Source organism: Haliotis cracherodii, unplaced genomic scaffold (assembly GCF_022045235.1).
Source record: "Haliotis cracherodii isolate W230 unplaced genomic scaffold, xgHalCrac1.p SCAF_11, whole genome shotgun sequence".
In the NCBI taxonomy this organism is placed as follows: domain Eukaryota; kingdom Metazoa; phylum Mollusca; class Gastropoda; order Lepetellida; family Haliotidae; genus Haliotis; species Haliotis cracherodii.
In genome coordinates, this window is record NW_027266266.1 from 11,627,854 (window position 1) to 11,654,037 (window position 26,184).

Sequence of the window (26,184 nt, forward strand, 5' to 3'; positions counted from 1 at the left end):
CAAACACACATTCACACACACATACCCTCACAAAGACATACACTCACACACACAAACACAAATACACACAAACACATACAAACACCCACATGCATACACTCACACACACACACATAAATACCACACCCCTCGTGGATAAACATATAGTGAGTGAGTTGGGTTTAACGCCGCTTTTAACAGTATTCCAGTTATATCACGGCGTGTCAGCTTAATGTGGGAGGAAAGCCCGAAGTGATGCAGGTCTTAGATGTTTACCACTTGGGTGAAACCCACGAGCACGAGTATGGTGCTGACAAACCTAGAAACATAATCGGGGTGAACCGGGATTCGAACCCACAATCATAGGTTTCTGGCGTGCCCAAGGGACGCAACTCTGCACAGCGAATCGCGGCGCCTTAGACGACTGGGCCACCCGTGCCCCCTAAACATATAGTGGGTCCCCCCTATTACCCCAAATGTATATGAAGTATTAACACCAGTTGATATTTTGTGTGATGGAAATAGATAATCAAACGAAGATTATAACCATCAATTTCACAATGGTTTGTGAAAAATATATCGTTAAGGAATTTAATTAACCATATCGTGTCTATGCCTTTTGGTCTAGTGGATAGAGCGTCTGCATGGAGAACGGAACATCGAGGGTTCGATCTTGGCAGCGTCAAGCCATTGACGTTAAAAAATGGTACTTGTTGTCACCCTCTGACAGGGTACATAGACATTCAATTGAAAGTCTTTAATACCGCCTTCAAACCAATGATTGATATGAGTAGCCTCTATATATTTTAGAGACGTCCTACACTCGGGATCTAACTTGAACTTCTATGAAGATGGGACGCGTAATTTGAATAATACGTGTGTAGTTTGCACTTTGAATGATAACGGCTTTCGTTTCAATATAAGTATTTATTGGGTAGCTAAATTATTATCTATGTTTAGAGATAAACACGTCCCAGTTCATTTCCTTGCAGCTCAAGAAACATGATTTCAATTGCATTTAGAGACCACAAGTTGTTTCAGGATATTTTTATTGCCTTTGGTGAAACAAACATTTGAAACGAGAAAGTGACGAGAATCTGCGACATAGAATACCTTGATTTCCATCAACATTATTGTTTGTATATCATAATACACACTCTATATATACTTCAACCCTCTTATAGTACTGTTAGAAATGTACATATCCAGTAGCGCTTGACATTATCTTCAATTTCAAAATGCATAGGTTCTGGGTATCTATTTTACTCGCAGTCCCAAAGTGGCTGTCTTTAAGTGACATTGGTCCAGTCGTTTTAGGCGTCATAATTCATTGCGCAGGGTTATGATTGCCTATGATCGTAAGTTCGAATTCCAATGCGTCTCGATTATGTTCCTAGGTTTGTCAAGGGTTTCACCGAAGTGGTAAACGTCTGAGACCTGCATCACTTCGGGCTTTCCTCCCACATTAAGCTGACACGCCGTGATATAACTGGAATACTGTTTAAAGCGGCTTTAAACCCAACTCACTCACTCACTCACTCATAAAGTTGCACGTTGCCTTTGTTGTGTCCTCTTTGGTACTTTACTTGTGAATAGTTTACCAAGGCTCGCTGACTTGGTTGATGCATGTCATCGTATCCCAATTGCGTGGATCGATGCGCATGATGTCAAGCCCTGGACTCGATTAGTTACAGACCGCCGTCATGTAGCTGGAATATTGCTGAGTGCGGCGTTAAACCGCAAACCCAAACCAACTAAATTTTACTTCGAAAGAAGTATTGTATTATCCACTGGTTTTAGTCATATTTGATTTATGAGTGGCCGCAGATGTCGTTTGAATGTAATTGATCATTGTTGACAGAGACAGAAACACCAAAACGCTTTACAAGACGTAATGTATCATACATGTATGTAGGTATTTTACACAAAGAAACATGATTTATTTGTTTTGTGACGTTCCATTTGACAAATTATCCAAGTTTGATAGAAATACTGCAAGTTCAAGGGTATAATAGTGATAATGTTGATAATAGCACAAACATGTCCCGCGGCTCCATACCACTAGCGGTATGTCATTATTTAGTTGGTTGGTTGGTATGTTGTTTAACGCCGCATTCAGCAATATTCCAGCTATATGACGGCGGTTTGTAAATAATCGAGTCTGGAGCAGACAATCCAGTGATTAATATCATGAGCATCGATCCATGCGATTGGGATCGATGACATGTGTCAAACAAGTCAGCGAGCCTGACCACCCGATCGCGTTAGTCGTCTTTTACGACAAGCAAAGTCGCCTTTTACGGCAAGCATGGGTTGCTGAAGACCTATTCTACCCCGGATCTTCGCGGGTCGCCATTATTTGGCAGAGGTTTGTTTACACTTATTAAGGGGATAAAACTAAGACACACACACACACACACACACACACAAGCATGCTCGTCGCTATAGAGTACAAGCGACAAAATATTTCCATATTCATCAAGACCAGAGCTGATTGTACGATGTCGAGTATATCATAAGCATGTGTTTGTGAATCACTATCAAATAGATGTCTTTGGTGATATTTACATATTACATAAAACTGCGGTCTTTGCTCACGTTTTTCCGTTTGCCTGTAAGGATTCCAGGTCAGAATACGTGCCCTGTACCCCAGGTTTGTCACAAGAGCCGAATATAATGAGGATCGGTTTATATGTGACCTAGATGATAGCGTGCAATCATAATATCAGGGGGCACGGGTGGCCCAGTCGTATAAGGCGCCGTGATTCGCTGTACAGAGTTGCGTCCCGTGGGAACGCCAGAAACATATGATTGTGGATTCGAATCCCGGTTCGCCCCGATTATGTTTATAGGTTTGTCAGCACCATACCCGCGCTCGTGGGTTTTACGGAAGTGGTAAACGTCTTAGACCTGTATCACTTCGGGCTTTACTCCTACATTAAGCTGACACACCGAGATATAACTGGAACACTGTTAAAAGCAGCGTTGGACCCAACTCACGCACTCACTCATAATATCAACCACCGGTTCGCTTTGTCGATTTATTTACAGGCTGCAGATATGAATTGTACTTTTGAAGATAGCAGCGTAAAACAATATTCACATGGCCATGAGGACCTTATGAGGCAAGTGCTACATTGAACTCGACTTTCTTACCGCAGGCCCCGTGAGCCACGCTATTAGTAAGAGGCGACTAAATGGATCGGTTGGTCAGGCTCGGTGACTTGGTTTGAATCATGTCATCATATCCCAATAGCGTTTATCGATGCTCATAATGTCAATCACTGAATAGTCTTGTCCAGAGTGAGTGAGTGAGTATGGTTTTACGCCGCTTTTAGCAATATTCCAGCAATATCACGGCGGGGGACACCAGAAATGGGCTTCACATATTGTACCCATGTCCGGAATCGAACCCGGGTCTTCGGCGTGAGGAGCGAACGCTTGAACCACTAGGCTACCCGACCGCCCCAATCTTGTCCAGAATAGATTTTTTACAGACCGACATCATATAGTCTGGAAATAAACGAGCGCGGCGTTAAAGAACAAACAAATAAACAAACAAACAAACAAATAAACAAACAAACAAGACCTGCAGGGAGCCGACGAAAATGAGGAACAGGTGGCTGATTATGTGTCATCGTACATGGGTCGTTGCTCATGTTTTCAGTCACTGGTTAAAAGAGTCCTCCATTATTTATAGGCCGTCGTAAATATGCTACCGGCGTCGTTCATCCACTTCCCATAATCACGAGATTAGTCGACGTGCACAGCCTGGAGGAATTTGTCAAGGTGTCATGATGTGAACGGATAAGAAAAGATCCAACTTCTGATTTTTATAACACTCTTTATTGCCCCACAGATTTAGCATCGAGACAATTTGTCAAGTCCTGATTTTTCTGACTTCATGCGTTTGACATTTCCGACAGTTTAGCCCAGTATTAATGAGCATGCATTATAACAAAAATAATATTGCACTGTTTCTGTATATATATTAAGTGCAATCATTCAGTGAGCGATATATCATTCGGGTCTATTTATTTCTATTCTGTCTCTGATTTAACACTTTTAACGCCCATTTCTGGAGTCCCACGCCGTGATATTGCTGGAATATTGCTAAAAGCGGCGTAAAATCATACTCACTCACTCACTCCACTTTCAACATTCGCTCATAACCCTTCACCATGCTATTCTTCATTGCAACGTCGAAACACCGTACGGAACATTTGTCACTCAAGCTGTCTAGCTATGTATTATAATAAAAAAAACATAGAAATTTCACCGTTTACAAACGGCAGTAACATCTTTACTCACCGACAACCGGAGTTTTCCATGTCTTATGCAAGTGTCACACTGCTTGGAACATTGTGAAGAGTGAGTGAGTGAATAGTTCAGTAGCAGAAACATTAGTGATATTATTTAATTGTATCGTACTGGTAACCGATGACATCAAAATGGTCTGCAGCGGGACATGTTTTACATGAGAGATATCACTTGATTTTACAGAAGCGATATCTCTTGTGGAAGCTAGGTTTGAATGATAAATGTTTTGCTTCACGTCGGCAATACTTCAGTGGTGTTGTCCATAGACAAAGTAATGCAATCATATTTTCTACTAAATGCTATCATCAAAGGAAAGTGAAATAACTAGTAACATCAAATTCTTTTATTGAAACTAATTTGTCATTTACAAGTTATTGCAGCGTTAACATACTGTATTCGTACGATGTGTTGATATATACCGCTACACAGAAATATGAGGACATCCCGTCACAGGTCATCGTCTAAGGCGCCGCGATTCGCTGTGCAGAGTTGCGTCCCTTGGGCACACCAGAAACCTACGATTGTGGGTTCGAATCCCGGTTCGCCCCGATTATGTTTCTAGGTATGTCAGCACCATACCCGTGCTCATGGGTTTCATCGAAGTGGTAAACGTCTGAGACCTGCATCACTTTCCTCCCACATTAAGCTGACACGCCGCGATATAACTGGAATATTGTTAAAAGCGGCGTTAAACCCAACTCACTCACTCACTCACTCATGTCGTGCATCCTCGAAAAGGTTGCCACACAGGACATTCCGGACGAAAGGGATGTTTCCAACATTTGACACGGAGGAGGCTTTCCATAACTCATGGAAAGTACTGCCATGCCTTCTCGGCCATATGTTAGTCGTTCCAGTTTTCTATTCCGTTTTAAAATTTTGAATCGAGAACTTAGTCAAAATATATTTCAAAGCGTATCCTGGAATGGAAGCCGTCATTTTGAACTTGTGCTCAGATCCTGAAAACTGCTATGTGATTGGCCAATGTCGACTTCCTGTTAATCATTTCATTGGTCGGTCAAAGTTCGCGAAAGGTCGTTCTGACATGATCTGTGGAGGGATGTTCTCAAATCTTTATGTAGCGCAAGCGAGCAGTAAGATCTGATATAATGAGGTTGATATATATGTATAATTGAATGTGCATTTTCCTCCCAAGTGCAGTTTTGTAGGGGACAGAGACACGGGCTAGGCCTGGAGCAAATCCCACAAACCGTTCAACTTTACCTTATGACATTTTGCATGCACATCAGACATGCACTGAACTGGTGTTTTCGCTATTAAGGATATTTTTTATATATCTTTTTTTTATTTCAAGGGCAACAAGCTGGTTCAAAAGAGTGTATGGATCGTTTCCGGACCATTCAATATGTCTTGGTGAAACTTCGTAAGCAGATCAAATGTCATCAAATCCTCTTAGCTTTCCAGGTTAAAATAGGTCTCCAGCAACCTATACCTGTTTTGAAAGCAGACCGGACTGGTTTCAGTCGTCAGGTTTGGTGACTTGGTTGATGCAGTCTTTATAAACAAAGCAGTGTTAACAGTGTTTATGAGCAACAATTCGGGAATTATTTATAAATAATTACTTTACTATGTTGTTCTGGATTAAGTGGTTAGAAAATATTATATCGTTATGTGTCTGTTTATGTTGTGGGTTTATTTCTGTTCAGACCGCCTCCGTGGTCTCGTGGTAGAGCGTCCGCCCGGAGAGCGGAAGGTCCGGGGTTCGATCCCCGACCGCGTCATACCAAAAGACGTTAAAAGATGGTACTTGTTGTTACCCTGTCTGGCGCTCGGCATGAAGGGGCTAAAACAAGGACTGGTCGGCTCGGAGTCAGTATACTGTGTCTGAGTGGGGTATTCATGTTAAACTGCGGCATGGTATCTCAGTGTGCTAGCACTATAAATCGGCATCAGTCCGGACTAGTACAAGCAGCCACACAAACACACACACGTACATGCACGTCGCTATATAAGTGCAATAATCTTGGACGCGACGTTAAACCCCATTTCACCTCACCTCACCTTATTTCTGTTCTAGCTAATGGAAGGGCTTGTGATTTGGAGTGACCTCCCTTAGTTGATTACAGGCCAAGACCTGTCCAAGGGCTTGACACCTTCGTTACCCCTTTGTATAGAGAGCTCTGCAATGAGGAGTTTGTTTACAGTTGCCGAAGCATTTCCGGGACTTACTACCTCACATAAGCTCCTTATGGAGGACTGGCTGTACGATATATGAAGGGGCCTTCTACGACGTGACTTATCATTGGCTCAGCGCGGACAAGACACCTATCTGGACTCACCGAATGTTCTGCCTGTGTTGAATTCGCCATACTTCTAACCTTTTGTTTGATAGCGGCTTTATTCACAGAGCCGTACACATGTCTGACATCGACAATGCATGAATGTCAACAGACACATATATTCAAACATCAGGGGCAGTTAATTCTGATCATCATTTCCGGTTAACATACATGTATAAAGCATAGAATAGTGCAAATAAAACGTCCCAAAAATATCAATACACAGTAACTTAAGTTTACATTCTAACAGCCTGCTTCCAACATTGTTTCCTAGATTCAAGAACGGAGAAGGTACTTCATTGTGAACAGTCGACTGTGACAAAATGCTTGTCATTTGTGATGGTATCTATTTGCTCAGTGCGGACGAGACACCTATCTGGACTCACCGAATGTTCTGCCTGTGTTGAATTCGCCATACTTCTAACCTTTTGTTTGATAACGGCTTTATTCACAGAGCCGTACACATGTCTGACATCGACAATGCATGAATGTCAACAGACACATATATTCAAACATCAGGGGCAGTTAATTCTGATCATCATTTCCGGTTAACATACATGTATAAAGCATATAATAGTGCAAATAAAACGTCCCAAAAATATCAATACACAGTAACTTAAGTTTACATTCTAACAGCCTGCTTCCAACATTGTTTCCTAGATTCAAGAACGGAGCAGGTACTTCATTGTGAACAGTCGACTGTGACAAACTGCTTGTCATTTGTGATGGTATCTATTTGCTCAGTGCGGACGAGACACCTATCTGGATTCACGGAATGTTCTGTCTGCTCCAACATTGTTTCCTAGATTCAAGAACGGAGCAAGTACTTCATTGTGAACAGTCGACTGTGACAAATTCTTGTCATTTGTTATGGTACTGACTTGTACAAGAAGGCTTGACGTATGTTGCTGCTGTCACATATTTGACCCATGGTGTTGCCTTTTATGATTGTAAACCCGGTCCTGTGGGTTTCAATAAAATTTGCTAAATATTCACTGATCTTGTGTTGTTATTTACTGATTTAACAATATAGTTCTGTATGTACTGATATCTGGGTTAACTTTTACGTTTCATCTTTGGAATCAACACGTGACATTGTCTAACCTTGCTACGGGTGAAAAGCTCTGTCTATTGAAAAGTATCATTGCCCATTCACGTCTTTGGACGACACACACAAACCAATCAGGATTATGTTTTGTTATGATTATTATGATCAGGTATATGACATGTTGTTTGTGATTTTATGCACATATTGAAAAGGGCGGGGTTATAGATGAGTTTCTCCTCTTGTTTTATTAACGTCCGTCTCTGTATATCCTTGTAGAAGACACAATGTCGACACACATGACATCAACGATAGTCCATCATCTATCTCCATGGTTACAGCTCAACGTACCACGGCTTGTAACTGCCCTCACCCGCAGCAGGAAACTAGCATCATAAAAAGACGAAGAAGTGAGAACAGTTTATCAGGACAAATATGATCTTTGCCAAATATGAATATCATATGTGCACCAGTACCAATCCATATTTGAATATAATCTTGCAGGCAAAGTTGGAGCTTGTTTCTTGATTACAGTGAGTCCGCTTTTAGCAATATTCCAGCAATATCCCGGCGGGGGACACCAGAAATGGGCTTCACACATTGTACTCATGTCGGGAATCGAACCCGGGTCTTCAGCGTGACGAGCGAACGCTTTAACCACTAGGCTACCCGACCGCTCCTCTTGATTACATGGTATGATTAATTATCTCTTTACTTTACATATTAAAATATATACATGCAGCAACGAGGGTTCTTGATATCCTGGAACACAGTTAGGCTGGTTAGGCTCATCATCCACTCAGGGCCCTTACCCCATCTACAGGCAGCCCAAACACCAAATTGATACTTTAGTAGTAGTAGTAGTAGTAGTAGTAGTAGTAGTGAGTGAGTATGGTTTTACGCCGCTTTTAGCAATATTCCAGCAATATCACGGCGAGGGACACCAGAAATGGGCTTCACACATTGTACCCATGTCGGGAATCGAACCCAGGTCTTCGGGCTATGACGAGCCAACGCTTTAACCACTAGGCTACTCGACCGCCCAGTAGTAGTAGTAGTAGTAGTAGTAGTAGTAGTAGTAGTAGTAGTAGTAGTAGCAGTAGCAGAAGCAGCAACAGCAACAGCAACAGCAACAGCAGTAGCAGTAGTAATATCTTAATTGAACATTAACCACTCTGTATGTTGTTATTTGGCAGTGTAATTTATTCTTAAATAATGTTGTAATTGAATTGCATTGTTTCTGTTGAGATTCAGCAGAAGTTCATAGCATTGTGTTTTGACAAAGGTTAACTATAGACTAATCCTGCATGGTATGGAACTTTCTAGAAGGTAATTGGACTATATAAGTGGGCAAAAATGGGCCTTTCTCATCTCACATTACATCAACACTAGCGGTTGTGTGAAGATCATTGTTTTCACCCTGAATATCCAGCCAAGGTCTGTTTTGGAAACTTGACCACTGTTGGTGAATATTATTATGATCGATATTTTACTATCACCACTGCTATTGTATTTTATACTGCCATAGTAATTGTAATTTGTACTGCCACTCTGGTGTGTACTGCCATTGTAATCTTTTTGCAGTAATTTGCATTTAAACCTGGTTAATTTTGTAATACAATTGTAGATTGTATAGCAGTCCTTTTTTTTTGGTTTCACACTGAATTCTTTTGCGTAGAGATTTTTGGGTTAACTTTTTATTTTTTGTTTTTTATTTGGAAGTCGACACGTAACAATGTGAAGATGATCAAACGAAAAATACGCCATTTATGAAAATTGTTGTGCTGTGACAAGTGTAAAAATACCGGTCTTTCGTGACAAACATCTTCGACAAACCAAATTTCTATCTATGAAAACAAACTGAAGACTGCATCAGCCTGTATCAGTACACAAGTTGCATGGCATATTCAATACTCGTATTGACGTATATAACGTTTTGTTATATTCTGTTTGACGGAGCGATGTTTGTTTGTTTCTTGTTTAAAGCACACTCAGCAATATTCCAGCTTTATGACGGCGGTGTGTCAATAATCGCGTCTGGACCAGACAATCCAGTGATTGATATCATGATCATCGGTCCATGCAATTGGGATGGATGACATGCATCAACCAAGTCAGCGAGCCTTGACCACCCGATCCCGTAAGTCGCCTTTTATGACCAGCACAGTCGCCTTTTACGGCAAGCATGGGTTGCTGAAGACCTATTCTGAGCCTGATTCTCACGGACCATGACGGAGCGATGATTATATGCGTAGTACTCTCACCTGTTTAGTGAACCTATCCTTACACGCCATCCTGATTTTTTCGGGCGTGGCCGGACTGTCCAGTCGGAAGGCCCGGCTCTCCCCCGCGTCCAGTCTTGCAGACTTGATGGCGTTCTTCATGGCGAAGAAGACCGACGAGGCCAGAAATAGCGGTGGCTCACCTATACCCTGACAATCACAGATATAATGAGGTGAGGTGAAATTGGGTTTAATGTCGTTTTGTTATATTCTGTTTGACGGAGCGATGTTTGTTTGTTTGTTTCTTGTTTAACGCGCATTCAGCAATATTCCATATATATGACGGCGGGCTGTAAATAATCAAGTCTGGACCAGACAATCCAGTGACTGACATTATGAGCATCAATCCACACAATTGGTATACGATGACTTATAACCAACCAAGTCAGCGAGCCTGACCACCCTATCCCGTCAGTCTCCTTTTACGGCAAGCATAGTCGCCTTTTACGGCAAGCATGGGTTGCTGTAGACCTATTCTTGCCCGGATCTTTCCAGGCATCCTTGCTGTGAGTTTCGGGTGGTAATTTGGACAATGGCATACTGACTAATTTACAGAAATACTCCACAGTGCCTGTCCTCATTGAAAACTTGAGAGTAAAAGTGAAAGTGTGAGAGTGAAAGTGTGAGAGTAAATTTGGGTTTTCACTAGTATTCCTGTTGAGTGAGTGAGTGAGTGAGTGAGTATGGTTTAACGCCGCTTTTAGCAATATTCCAGCAATATCACGGCGGGGGACACCAGAAATGGGCTTCACACATTGTACCCATGTCGGGAATCGAACCCGGGTCTTCGGCGTGACGAGCGAACGCTTTAACCACTAGGCTACCCGACCGCCCCTATTCCTGTTGAAGAAACATCGACATTAATTTGTTGGGATAAAACTCAAATTTTACACCATGTGGTCCATGAGCCAGCAAATAGTTTCCTTTGCTAAAATCTCATTGTTATTACATTGCAAAAACACAAACATTAATATCATGACAAATCTGTCGCGTGTTTTTGTTGTGCGTGTTTTTTAATTAACGCCTTACTCAGCAATATTCCAGCTATGTGACGGCAGCGAGTTTTACACATTCGGTGAATCTCATGAGCACGGGAATGGTGGTGACAGCTATCTACTACTAGTGTAGTCAAATCTTGTATTCAATCATCGACATCTTGGTTTCACTAAGGACGGACCTTTACACACCCAAATTGTAGTGTCTTTCACCTGAGAGGTCCCAAGCCTCCGTGCTTGTCTGAGGAGGCGACTTTATGGAGTGGGTGGTCAGGCTTGGGTGACTGCGTATCACTGTCGTTGCTCATGATATCAATCACTGATTAGTCTGTCTCGACTCGATTATTTACAGATCGCCGTCTACAGCTAAATTAAATGTATTGCTGCGTGCGACGTTAAACAACACAAACTTCATTGGACACCATTTCTCCAAGCAGTGATTGCAATATTGGCACTGTTATAACAAAGTCGAACAAAAATTATAGTTACAGTTCCGGCAAATAACACTATTCGGATACAATTACTTTGAGGTTCCAATATGATTTTCTTTATCTCTGTAAGTCGAAAATATTTCCCTCAAGAGTGAGTAAGTGGGTTTAACGCCGCTTTTAACAGTATTCCAGTTATATCGAGGCGTGTCAGCTTTATGTTTGAGGAAAGCCCCAAGTGATGCAGATCTCAAACACTTCGATGAAACCCACAAGCACGGATATTGTGCTGACAAACCTAGAAACATAATCGGGGCGACGCGGGATTCGAACCCACAATCATAGGTTTCTGGCGTGCCCAAGGAACGCAACTCTGCACAGCGAATCGCGGCGCCTTAGACGACTGGGCCACCCGTGCCCCCATTTCCCTCAAGAATCTGACCTTTGAAGAGTACACTGCACGAGGGTTGACGCTGTCCTTGAGCAGCGTGACGTTGAGCTTGACTGGGATGTTTCTGAAACCAGGAATCTTGTATGTCCCCGGACCTCTTGTGAGAATAGAACCCGAAGGATTCATCTTGTGTTGTTCTAGGCAGTACAGACCATAGCCCTGGAACAATGTAGAATTAGAGAAAGAGGTTGTTGGTAGGCCTTTCGACAGCAAATGCGCAGCAGCTGATACTCTATTACAATTTTTAGAAAAACAAACTTGTACGTAAGGGTGAGTTAAGATTCAGTCAGCCAGTTGGTTTTATTGATGCTTTGAACAGCCGAGTGAGAGAGTGAGTGAGTGAGTGGGTGAGTGCGTGAGTGGTTTTATGCCGCTTTTAGCAATATTCCAAGGATAGCGAGTGACAACAGAAATTGGCTTCACACATTCGATGCATGAGATGCTTGGGAATCGAAGCTTTGAATTGTATTTCAGTTATGTAACGGTGTGTCAGCTTGACGTTAGGAGGAAGGTCTGATGTCGTGCCGGTCGTAGAGTCTGCTTGTAAACTTAGAAAAAGGTATCAAAACGCAAATGGGACTCGAACCCATGATCACAGAATTCTGGCACGGAACTTGGCACAGCGAATTGCGTCGCCTTTGATTGGACCACCCGTTCACTAGGCAATGTTTCAGCCAGGTACACGTAACGACTAAGCTTAATAGCAACCACTATATAATATGGAATGTTTGCAGAGAAGGGCAATTATATATAAATGGCAGGTCTTGGTTGTTAGAGTGTTGCTGATAAGGTATATGCATATATCGGCTATTCCAGCTATATCAGGGATGCCTGTGAACAACTAAATCTGGACCGAGAACTACAATGGTTGGTGGAATGAGCAACGATTTCAGCTCCGGTTAGGAGGACATACAAGCAGCCACACAACACGGGTAGAATGTGTCCCCAGAACCCCATTGTTGGTCGTAAGATGCCCCGTAATTGGGAACCCGTGGGGGTTGCGGTTCAAAACTGAGCCTCAGCAACCAATGCTATTGTTGTTTGTTCTTCAACGCCGCACTCAACAATATTCCAGCTTTTTGACGGAGGTCTGTAAATAATCGAGTCTGGACCAGACAATCCATTGATTGACATCATGAGCATCGATCCACGCATTGGGATACGATGACATACATCAACCAAGACAGCGAGCCTGACCACCTGATCCCGTTAGTCGCCTCTTACGACAAGCATAGTCGCCGTTTACGCAAGCATGGGTTGCTGAAGACCTATTCTACCCCGGATCTTCACGGGTCCAGGAACACATGAATGTTAGAGGAGACGGAATTGATCGGGAGGACAGACTCGGTGACTTGGTTGATGACAGGACAAAGTACCCCAACGGTCCTACTCAATAACATCAGTCGGTGTTTCATCTCGATTCGTTATCATATATATAGCTTGAATATTGTTGATGAAACAACAAACCACACACGTTGTGCCTACCAGATGCTCGTTACATCTCTAACTACAAGCTTGATGGAACCAGGGAAGTGCATCAACTCACCTGCATGAACGCGCCTTCTATTTGCCCGATGTCTATTGCAGGATTCAAACTTTTGCCAACGTCCATAACTATGTCAGTTTGTAGAACCTGAAATCATTTATCAGAGCCACGTTAATTATAGTGAGTGAGTGAGTTGGGTTTAACGCCGCTTTTAACAGTATTACAGTTATATCACGGCGTGTCAGTTAAATGTGGGAGGAAAGCCCGAAGTGATGCAGGTCTCAGACGTTTACCTCTTTGGTGAACCTACGAACACAGGTATGGTGCTGACAAACCTAGAAACATAATTGGGGCGAACCGGGATTCGAAACCACAATCATAGATTTCTGGTGTGCCCAATGGGCGCAACTTTGCACCAGCGAATCGCGGCCTCTTAGATGACTGGGCCATCCGTTTATTGGATATCTTTCAACATACACGGCTTCGATACATCCGGAATTTACAGAACCATCATATATGTATCCGTATGTATGTTTTAATCAACATCGACCTTAAAGAAACTATAGATGTGGAGTTCTAGATGTGATTAATTTGAATTAAAATACAAAATGTATAATAGCATTTTTTCAGAGGCAAAGGAGTTAACCGACTATCAAAGTCTAGTTTCCACCCTTGCCGAACTAGGCTGACATTTCGACAAGTGGCTATCTCTTCTCTGTCCCTCCTAATGACCAATCAGAATCCATGTCTCATATCACTTTCATTTGCTTCAAACAAAATGGTGGCGCCCAGTCATGACGATCTGATCGATAATCAAGATCTATAATTGTCATAAAATAGGTCTTACTTCGCGAAGTGCATCAAATCACGGGAGCGGCTTCATAATAAACCCGAAAAATAATTCAAAATATCTGTCGACGCCCAGTTGGCGGTACACCTGATTGGCAAATCCTGCAGACGATCGAAATCTGCACGTTGAAACCCATGTTGTTTACGAACCGATGCCTATTTCGTTACACAATAGTGATTGGACTATGAATAGACTCGTTAGTCCAGCCAAACTCCATAATTCCAGCTGAGTTCTGCAAGGGTGAAACTGGACTTTTAAAGTCAGTTACCTCCCTTGCCCCAGGGAGAAGGTCAAAGTCAAATGTAGCGAGATTGCAATACTGTTCAGACTCACCTGGTGATCGCCGGTGAGACAGTCTATCTCGACCTCCGAGCAGGCCACGCCACATGTGAAGTAGTTGAACATTCTCCCCTTGTTTGTTACAGGATCGTGGTCCAGCCCTTCAGTTCTGAATCAAAGCCAAATTAAAATAAACTTTATTCCCTACTGTTCTGGCACCTTAATATTTGGTTGGTTGGTTTGTTGTTTAACGCCGCACTCAGCAACAATCCAGCTATATGACGGTGGTCTGTAAATAATCGAGTCTGGACCAGACAATCCAGTGATTAATATCATGAGCATCGATCCACGGAATTGGGATCGATTACATGCATGGACAAAGTCAGCAGAACCTGACCACCCGATCCCGTTAGTCGCCTTTTACGACAAGCATAGTCACCTTTTACGGCAAGCATGGGTTGCTGAAGACCTATTCCACCCGGATCGTCACCGGTCGGTACCTTGATAAGATATACTTAATCAGATATACGGGTGCTCCCAAGTTGAATTCCAACTAATGTTTCCATGAGCCAGACCAACAATAATTGAACTGAAATTATATTAGTCACCAATTGTATCTTGCTGATATAGATTAACTATGACAATAAGAAAGAATCAGGTGGTCCTTTCGTCTTTTGATTTGCATTTAAATATATAAATTGACACCGAGGCATTCGATTGGTTAAAAGGTTAGGCCACGCCCGTGAAAAACTACACTTTCCTGATTGGCTGATGATAGAGGGCTTGCAATGCATTATTGAAACCGTTCTGCTGTTAATGATTAAAAAAGCAGTCTGTGAAGTTTTTATTGTTGACGTATGTATTTTTAAGAATTGACTTTACGATGCTTTTATTTTATTTATGAGAGTATAAAGCTAACACATGTTGAAACGTGGAGCCTTTTGAAATACCGTTTTACACGTTTATATCCAAAGATAAAGATAAATGGAAAAAGTCAAATTTTTAAGTCAATTCTTAAACAATCGCCCGCCGTGTTATTGCTCGAATATTGCTAAAAGCGGCGTAAAACCATGTTCACTCACTCACTCACTCACTCACTTAAACAATCGTACCTATGATATCCTGCCGCTGAGAGGTGGACTCTGTCAAAGGAGGCTGTGTTTACCTGTAAATCATGGTGAGACACTTACGTCAACACAAGTACCACTCACAGCAACATGTAAAAGATCTACCTTTTTGGTATATTCGTTAATGATTACTTTTGTAACTTTGTCCTCAGCACTAACACAACCCGTTGATATTGAACTCAAATAACAACTCGGGGCCCACGCACTGGTCAAGACACACCATAAGTAGTCCTTCTTATTGGTCAATATAAAGTGCTAGGCACAAGAAAGTATACACCCATGTTTGTGGTGGCTAAAGATAAAACAAACAAGAACTCCTTTCAGCCTAGTAACATTGGGATAATCGTTAGAATTTTTGGTCAAATCTAATCTTCAAATGTATACTTTCTTTTCCCCGACAGTTTATATTCTCATTACCCTGCAGACATCTGCCCTTGTAACTATCAGTATTTTTCAGCTATTTCTAGTTTGAAGTAGCCAAATATGTATTGTCTTTCGGTGTACAATTGCGAATATTTCTGTTCAAAAATGCCTATAACGGTATATTTACGTCTGTTAGAGTCATCATCATCATTATATATAAACACTTTCTCAATCATCAGCAAACAAATGAATACTTCCAAATACTCTGGGGGCACGGGTGGCCCAGTCGTCTAAGGCACCACTATTCGCAGAGTTTCGTCCCTTGGGCACGCCAGAAACCCATGATTGTGGATACGAATCCCGGTTCGCCCTTATTATGTTTCTAGGTTTGTCAGCACCATACCCGTGCTCATGGGTTTCACAGAAGTGGTAAACGTCTGAGACCTGCATCACTTGGGGCTTTCCTCCCAAATTAAGCTGACACGCCGCGATATAACTGTAATACTGTTAAAAGCGGCGTTAAACCCAACTCACTTAATTGATATATAAGTTTGTATATATATTTCCTACATGTAGCATGACTATATTCTCACCCAGTCCTTAAAGGTTCCTTCTGGTTTCGCTTTTCTGTAGGGAGAGAGCCGCTTCACCAGGATTTCACAAGCGTTCTGTTCAACATTGAACCTCTTGTGAAACGTGTTAAATGTCTGTGGACTGTTATAATATATCGTAATTCATTTGATTCAATGTCGCTTAACACAGTTTTACGTTTGTTTGTTGTTTAACGTCGTCCTCAGCAGTATTCCTGTTATATGACTGTGGTCTGTAAATAATCGAGTCTGGACCAGACAATACATTGACTGACATCTTGAGCATCGATCCACGCACTTAGGATACGCTGACATGTATCAAACAAGTCAGTGAGGATGACCCACTCGATCCCGTTACTTGCCTCTTACAGCTAGCATGGGTAGCTGATGGATAGAATAGGTCTTCAGCAACCCATTCTTGCCGTAAAAGGTGACTATGCTTGTCGTAAGAGGCGACTAACGGGACCGGGTGGTCAGGCTCGCTGACTTGCTTGATGCATGTCATCGTATCCCAATTGCGTGGATCGATGCTCATGATGTCAATAACTGGATTGTCTGGTCCAGACTCGATTATTTACAAATCGCCGCCATAGCTGGAATATTGATGAGTGCGGCGTTAAACAACAAACAACCAAACAACCAGCTGATCATGAAGACCCACTCTAACCCGGAACACCACGGGTCAGTATCTCAGTTATGCCATTGATAACAGGCATTTAGGAGGCAGCAGAACATGAATACACGACACTTTATATGGATTGATTACAGCAAGTGTAGGCTTTGAAACTGCTGTGCTTGAGACGCATGCAAATATGTCTCTGTTAACTTTTGAGGACCAGTTTCACTCTGCCATCTTCCATGTCCAACGTACTGCTTATTAAACCAATGTATATATCACAGACAGAGTCTCTTGAAAACCAATATGCTTTTTATTATAGTAGAAATTTAGAATATAGTTTGTCTGTCTTCGTGAGTGAATGCTTGAAGTCCTTCGTCCCTTACACCATTCATTCACGAAGGACCGAACATTTTCTCATTATGTATTCTTATCTATGAATCTGGGGGCGGGGGGTACAACCTGCACGGCCCCACCGTTGAGGTCCGAACCCGTACTAGCTGCTGTTGGACAGGTCATGTGGATTTTGTCCGTGCACGTGTCGTTGATGTACACTTGCGAGGCTGGGATACCAAGGGCTCGACTGGCGACCTAAAACACAAAAGGATATGATAGCGCATTTTACACGTGAAGATCTTTCAGATCAGTAATTAACATGATACAGTAAACTAAGTTTATAACGAACACGCTTATAACGAACTTATTTTTAGTCCCTACCATTTGTTGTATAAAGGCTAACTGTATGCTTATAACGAACTACGGATATTACGAACTAAACTAAGTGGCCCCTTCTTTCGTTATAACCGTAGTTTCCTGTATCTCATATATTACATTCTATCGTAACACGCTTGATTCTTGTTCTTAACTTGAGATGTTTGACCTGATCGTCGTTTTGTTAGACGGTTGTTTGTTTGTTGTTTAACGCCACACTCAGCAAATATTCCACCCATATGACGACGGTCTGTAAGTAAACAAGTCTGGACCAGACAATCCAGTGATTGACATCATGAGCATCGACCCAGGCAATTGGGATACGGTGACATGCATCGACCAAGTCAGCGAGTCTGACCACCCGATCCCGTAGGTCTTACAACAATCATAGTCGCTTTTTTACGTCAAGCAAGGGTTGCTGAAGCATTTTGTTAGAACAAGCAAGGAGTGCTGGGGATAAATGCTGAACTTTCTCTCCACGGCGTTCATCACCCGCATACATAGGCACGTGGTCCTGTGCACAGCGCACAGATCCCAAATAAGGTGAAGCTAAGCAACTTCGGTCTGGGAGAGTAGTTGGATGGGTGACCACGTTCAGCGGACTCCTGAGAGTGTCTATGGCTTCGGTTCTGCCCCACACTGAAGCACATGTACCACATGTGGTGTCTCCTTAGGCAAGTGACTTGTTCGAAATGTGCCATCTGTTCACTCAGCAGTGAGTGGGTACCCGGTAGGATGAGATGGTAATGTGGCTGTTAACCTTCTAGCGCCTCACAGGCAGCTTGGGTTGTATACTCCCCTGGGAGCTGAGAGTGACAATCGAGTGCTCACTGATCCATTGACCGGGTAATAATAGTGTAGCGCTATGAGCATGCACTCGGTGAATGGAATCTGGCGCATTATTAATGCACTTATTATCATCATTATTATTATTTTTATTTATAGCTACTATTGTGTATTTAAACCCTATGTCGATATCAACATGAGGTGCCGTTGCATGCTCAACGTAACAAATCTGAATGTTAAACAATGTCCATTGTTTTAACTATCAATAATATGCAGAAGAAACAATCGGTTGTTTCTTTACAGTGTATATTGTACACCCCACTCAGAGATATCCCGACTAAATAATTGGGTCTTGAACAGATAAACTCGATATTAAGAGCTTTGATCCACGCCGCCGTCGGGGTACGATGATACGATAAGACACCAAGCCGGACCACCGATCGAATTTCTATTACGACCAACATTTGGAAGAAAACGTTGATATACAATATCCCTGTGGAATCTATGTTTCATTTATATAACTCGATAAATCGCAAAGCACAATGGAGAACGAAGTGTGGTTTATTTCACGATTAAACTTTGCTCTATCATGACGTGATTTCTGGGGATTCAAAAATGTGCTCGTGACTTGATTATGTCGGATATTGGAGGACGTTATTTTTTAGAGGGGAGTGACCAGTGAGTTGTATCCCGTTGATGTAGCTGGCCAACGCAGGTAAACGCGATGGCCAAAAGAATCGCATCTAAAAGCGGGAGAGATGTGACAGTCGGTATTGGGAGAAAAGGTACAGGTTATCGACGTGAGGATTGTGAGAATATGCGAGAAATACCAACCTGTGCATAAAATGGACTTGTCCGACATGACCGAGGACGGATTCTATTGAGGGAGTTATCGTTATTTAAATAAGGATATACATTGTTAAAGCTTCTACATTTCAGCATAATCTATAAATAGGCTGTACATAATGTTGATATCTCATATAAGAAATAAACGATTCGTTGTCGTTGTTTATCGTACAATAAAACAATGCAAGGAGAATATACCATGAGGGGCTGCGACACTCATGGTTTATTCTCCCTGCAGTGTTTTATTGTACGATAAACAATACCCACTCGTCGTTTCTTTCTTACATATATGTGGGGCGGTCGGGTAGCCTAGTGGTTAAAGCGTTCGCTTGTCACGCCGAAGACCCGGGTTCGATTCCCGACATGGGTACAATGTGTGAAGCCCATTTCTGGTGTCCCCCGCCGTGATATTGCTGGAATATTGCTAAAAGCGGCGTAAAACCATACTCACTCACTCACTCACTCACTTAAATATATGTACCTGTATCATCTTTGTATGAAGACCTTGTCCCATCTCGGTCCCACAGTGGGCCACCAGCACTGACCCGTCCATGTAGGCCGTAACAAGAGCACATGCCTACAACAAAACACATCTCCTGAAGAATCAGCTATCCAAGTTCAAAGCAAATATCATAAAAACAATTCTTATGCGATATCGTATATAACGTATGAATGCAGTGATCATTCCGAGTGTATTTGTGTCATGTTTCATACTTTGTGTAGTGTTCCACAGTATACGTTAGTGTTTCTTACTTTGTGTAGTGTTTCATATTTTGTGAAACATTTCATACTGTGTTGTGATTCATGTTCTGTGAAACGTTTCATATTTTGTGAAGCTTTCCACACTTTGCGTAGAATTGCATACTTTGTAAAGTGTTCCATAGTATGCTCAGTGTAGTGTTTCTTACTTTGTGTAGTGTGTCATATTTTGGGAAACGTTTCATACTGTGTTGTGTTTCATATTTGTGAAACGTTTCATACTGTACAGTGATTCATATTTTGTGTAATGTTTCATATTTTGTGAAGCTATTCACACTTTGTGTAGAATTGCATACTTTGTGAAGTGTGCCATAGTATGCTCAGTGTAGTGTTTCTTACTTCGTGTAGTGTGTCATATTTTGTGAAACATTTCATACTGTGTAGTGATTCATATTTTGTGAAACGTTTCATACTGTGTAGTGTGTCATATTTTGTGAAACATTTTATACTGTGTAGTGATTCATATTTTGTGAAACATTCATACTGTGTAGTGATTCATATTTTGTGAAACATTTCATACTGTGTAGTGATTCATATTTTGTGAAACATTCATACTGTGTAGTGATTCATATTTTGTGAAACATTTTATACTGTGTAGTGATTCATATTTTGTGAAACATTCATACTGTGTAGTGATTCATATTTTGTGAAACATTTCATACTGTGTTGTGTTTCATATTTGTGAAACATTCATATTGTGTAGTGATTCATATTTTGTGAAACGTTTCATACTGTGTAGTGATTCATATTTTGTGAAACATTCATACTGTGTAGTGATTCATATTTTGTGAAATGTTTCATACTGTGTTGTGTTTCATATTTGTGAAACATTCATACTGTGTAGTGATTCATATTTTGTGTAGTGTTTCATATTTTGTGAAGCTATTCACACTTTGTGTAGAATTGCATACTTTGTGTAGTGTTCCATAGTATGCTCAGTGTAGTGTTTCTTACTTTGTGTAGTGGTTCATATTTTGTGAAGCTATTCACACTTTGTGTAGAATTGCATACTTTGTGTAGTGTTCCATTGTATGCTCAGTGTAGTGTTTCTTACTTTGTGTAGTGTTTCATATTTCAATGTTTCATGCTGTGTAGTGATTCATATTTTATGAAACGTTTCATACTGTGTAGTGATACATATTTTGTGAAACATTCACACTGTGTAGTGATACATATTTTGTGAAACATTTCATACTGTGTAGTGATTCATATTTTATGAAGCGTTTCATATGGTGGTGTGATTCATATTTTGTGAGGTGCGGTCGGGTAGCCTAGTGGTTAAAGCGTTCGCTCGTCACGCCGAAGACTCGGGTTCGATTCTCGACATGGGTACAATGTGTGAAGCCCATTTCTGGTGTCCCCCGGCGTGATATTGCTGGAATATTGCTAAAAGCGGCGTAAAACCATACTCACTCACTTACTCATATTTTGTGAAACGTTTCTTACTGTGTTGTGATTCATATTTTGTGAAGCGTTCCATATAGTGGTGTGATTAATATTTTGTGTAGTGTTTCATATTTTGTGATACATTTCATACTGTGTAGTGATACATATTTTGTGAAACATTTCATACTGTGTAGTGATTCATATTTTATGAAGCGTTTCATATGGTGGTGTGATTCATATTTTGTGAGGGGCGGTCGGGTAGCCTAGTGGTTAAAGCATTCGCTCGTCACGACGAAGACCCGGGTTCGATTCCCGACATGGGTACAATGTGTGAAGCCCATTTCTGGTGTCCCCCGCCGTGATATTGCTGGAATATTGCTAAAAGCGGCGTAAAACCATACTCACTCACTCACTCATAATTTGTTAAACGTTTCATACTGTGTTGTGATTCATATTTTGTGAAGCGTTCCATATAGTGGTGTGATTAATATTTTGTGTAGTGTTTCATATTTTGTGAAGCTATTCACACTTTGTGTAGAATTGCATACTTTGTGAAGTGTGCCATAGTATGCTCAGTGTAGTGTTTCTTACTTCGTGTAGTGTGTAATATTTTGTGAAACGTTTCATACTGTGAAGTGTTTCATATATAGTGAAACATTTCACACTTCGTGTAGTGTTTCATATTTTCTGTAGTACTGAAGGCAGGGCGGGACAACTTCGGAATGGCCAGGAGTCCGAACTTGACCACACAAAAGGAAGGGAGCTACAAGAACATGTTTTATATCACTTGAAAGATCGCGAGGAGACGAATCTATCTGCATACTCTGTGTAGTGTTGCATAGTAGTGAGTGAGTGAGTTGGATTTAACGCCGCTTTTAACAATATTCCAGTTATATCGCGGCGTGTCAGCTTAATGTGGGAGGAAAGCCCGAAGTGATGCAGGTCTCAGACGTTTACCACTTCGGTGAAACCCACGAGCACAGGTATGGTGCTGACAAACCTATAAACATAATTGGGGCGAACCGGGATTCGAAACCACAATCATAGATTTCTGGCGTGCCCAAGGGACGCAACTCTGCACAGCGAATCGCGGCGCCTTAGACGACTGGGCCGCCCGTGCACCTGTTGCATAGTAAACTCTGTGTAGTTTCTCATACCTTGTGTATTGTTTATCCGTCCGAACCGTTTCATACGTTGTTTAGTGTTTTAAACTGTGTATTTGGATATGACAGCAATAATTATGCATCAACTAAACCAACGATATCATGTAACCGTTCTTCTTTTACAGAAAACAGAAAATGAAAAGATGTGAATCATCGGTTAATGTAAGTGTAAAATGTACAAAATATAATGCCACCAAATGGTCAGACGAAACCCAGTTACATACTAATATAACATGTGTGACATACCTGATTGAAGAAATTAACAGGCTTCGGATAGGAAAGGGCGTATTTTGTTGGTATTAAAGCAATCCCCCTCTTCTTCCATCGATGAGACCTGAAATACACGTGCATTTACATAGAGCAAGTTAGTTTTATCTTGTTGAAATGAATTGATTCTGAATTGGAATCATACGAATAACAATCGACAGTGTGTACTGTCAAATAACACGTATCGCTATAGAGGCCAGCGTACCAGCGGGTCAGGTACCGCCACGATTTCTACAGTTCATAAATATTCGTCAGAGTATCCGTTAATTATGGAAAAGTCAGCGTACCCATAGACCATGGACACATTCACACATCTACAGTGACTGGTAATAGAAAAGTCATCTACACTTCGTCAGGATATCCACAGGTCATGGACACATTCGTCAGGGTATCCATAGTGACTGGTAATGGAAAAGTCAGAGTGCATTCAGGTCACGGACGCATTCGTGAGGGTATCCACAGGTCATGGACGCATTCGTCAGGGTATCCACAGATCATGGACACATTCGTCAGGGTATCCACAGATCATGGACACATTCGTCAGGGTATCCACTGGTCATTGACACATTCGTCAGGGTATCCACAGGTCATGGACACATTCGTCAGGGTATCCACTGGTCATTGACACATTCGTCAGGGTATCCACAGGTCATGGACACATTCGTCAGGGTATCCACTGGTCATGGACACATTCGTCAGGGTATCCACAGGTCATGGACACATTCGTCAGGGTATCCACAGGTCATGGACACATTCGTCAGGGTATCCACAGGTCATGGACGCATTCGTCAGGGTATCCACAGGTCATTGACACATTCGTCAGGGTATCCACAGGTCATGGACACATTCGTCAGGGTATCCACAGGTCATGGACACATTCACACATCTACAGTGACTGGTAATAGAAAAGTCATCTACACTTTGTCAGGATATCCACAGGTTATGGACACATTTGTCAGGGTATCCATAGTGACTGGTAATGGAAAAGTCAGAGTGCATTCAGGTTACGGACACATTCGTCGGGGTATCCACAGGTCATGGACACATTCGTCAGGGTATCCACAGGTCATGGACACATTCGTCAGGGTATCCACAGGTCATGGACACATTCGTCAGGGTATCCACAGGTCATGGACACATTCGTCAGGGTATCCACAGGTCATGGACACATTCGTCAGGGTATCCACAGGTCACGGACACATTCGTCAGGGTATCCACAGGTCATGGACACATTCGTCAGGGTATCCACAAGTCACGTACACATTTGTCAGGGTATCCACTGGTCACGTACACATTCGTCAGGGTATCCACTGGTCATGGACACATTCGTCAGGGTATCCGCAAGTCACGTACACATTTGTCAGGGTATCCACTGGTCACGTACACATTCGTCAGGGTATCCACTGGTCATGGACACATTTGTCAGCGTATCCACAGGTCATGGACACATTCGTCAGGGTATCCACTGGTCATGGAAAAATCAAAGTGCCCTCAGGTCGGGGTACTCACAAGCATAGATCAGGGGGAAAAGCTGGATACCAAATGTCATTGAAACGACAGGTATTACAGGTCAAAGTCAGGTATTCCATAGATCTGGTAAAACGGGCTACCAACAGATCAGGAAAAACGAGGAAAAGGGTAGGTACACTGGTGGGGTACAAGACAGCGTACCAAGAGTGAGTGAGTGTGTGCATTGGGCGTTTCATCGCTTTGAACAGAATTCCAGTCATATCATGACGAGTCAGCGTAATGTGATGCCGGTCTCAGACGTTTACCGCGTCAGGGTACCAAGATGTCAAGGACATTCAACGTCTGGGGGGAAAAGTTTCTTTGTTTTTTAACGCCACACTAAGCAATATTCCAGCTATATGACGGCGGTCTGTAAAACATTTGGACCAGACAATCCAGTGATTGACATTATGAGAATCGATCCACACAATTGGGATACGATGACATGCATCAACCAAGTCAGCGAGCCTGACCACACAATCCCGTAAGTCGCCTCCTACGACAAGCATAGTCGCCCTTAACGGCAGCATGGATTGCTGAAGACGTATTCAACGGTAAACTATTGGAATAACTGTTACGACACCGAGATCACAAGTCATGGAACAGTCAGATGTGGACATGAACAGGTCGCCATGACGAGATTAGGTTTCATATTTCCGTACACAATGTTCAAATTGTGATACAAAGTGTTACTACGGATATCTTCATATGTTAAGACCGGAGTAATGTGCCCAGGAAATAAGCTTATCAAGCTTTGTAAAACAGTGCAGAAAGTTTTGACTCACTTGTTGAAGTCCTCCACCTCCTTCTCCCTTCTCGTGTACTGAGACTGCACCATACACTCCTTCCACAGCTTCCGTATGTTGGCCCCCTTCACCTCCTGCCCATAGTACGTCAGATCCCCTTCATGGTACAGGTTAATGTGCCGTACCTACAGGAACAAGTGAGTGAGTGAGTGAATGATTTTGGTTTTACGCCGCTTTTAGCAATATTCCAGCAATATCACGGCGGGGACACCAGAAATGGGCTTCACACGTTGTACCCATGTCGGGAATCGAACCCGGGTCTTCGGCGTGACGAGCGAACGCTTTAACCACTAGGCTACCCGACCGCCCCTAGGAACAAGTGAACTGGGCCAACTGTTTGTTTGTTGTGTAACGCCCACTCAGCAATATTCCAGCTATAAGACGGCGTCTGTAAATAATCGAGTCTGGACCAGACAATCCAGTGATTTATATCATGAGCATCAATCCACGCAATTGGGATCGATGACATGCACCAACCAAGTTAGCGAGACTAACCACCCGATCCCGTTGGTCGCCTTTTACGACAAGCATTGTCGCCTTTTACGGCAAGCATGGGTTGCTGAAGACCTATTCTACCCTGGATCTTTACGGGTCTAATATCACATGACAGGACAGACCTTAGAACAAGTAGGGAGTCCGGATTAGTTGTCAGCGAGTCTGAACACCGGATTCCGTTTGTCGCCTCTTACGACACTCATTGGTTGTTGCACGGGAGGCATACACGGTAACAGTGATAAGTAAATACGAATGTGACTAAATACCGTCTACTTGAATGATCAATTGTCCTGACGCATTTTACGACAACCATGGGTTTCTGAAATTCTAACCCGGACAAACACG

The 26,184-nt window shown here is 42.3% G+C and overlaps 1 protein-coding gene across 1 annotated transcript in view; it reads right to left on the reverse strand.

Moving 5' to 3' along the window:
• Nucleotides 1–7,281: 7,281 nt before the first annotated feature.
• Nucleotides 7,282–26,184, reverse strand: part of LOC139454837 (xanthine dehydrogenase/oxidase-like) — a 57,741-nt gene continuing 38,838 nt past the window's right edge. The window contains exons 25-35 of the mRNA XM_071236458.1: nt 25,324–25,469; nt 23,009–23,096; nt 19,936–20,031; nt 17,574–17,702; nt 16,499–16,573; nt 15,528–15,580; nt 14,470–14,584; nt 13,347–13,433; nt 11,792–11,959; nt 9,909–10,076; nt 7,282–7,401 (exon numbers count right to left, since the gene is read on the reverse strand). Of these exons, the coding sequence (XP_071092559.1) occupies nt 7,282–7,401; nt 9,909–10,076; nt 11,792–11,959; nt 13,347–13,433; nt 14,470–14,584; nt 15,528–15,580; nt 16,499–16,573; nt 17,574–17,702; nt 19,936–20,031; nt 23,009–23,096; nt 25,324–25,469 (1,245 nt within the window). The remainder of the gene's footprint in view (nt 7,402–9,908; nt 10,077–11,791; nt 11,960–13,346; nt 13,434–14,469; nt 14,585–15,527; nt 15,581–16,498; nt 16,574–17,573; nt 17,703–19,935; nt 20,032–23,008; nt 23,097–25,323; nt 25,470–26,184) is intronic.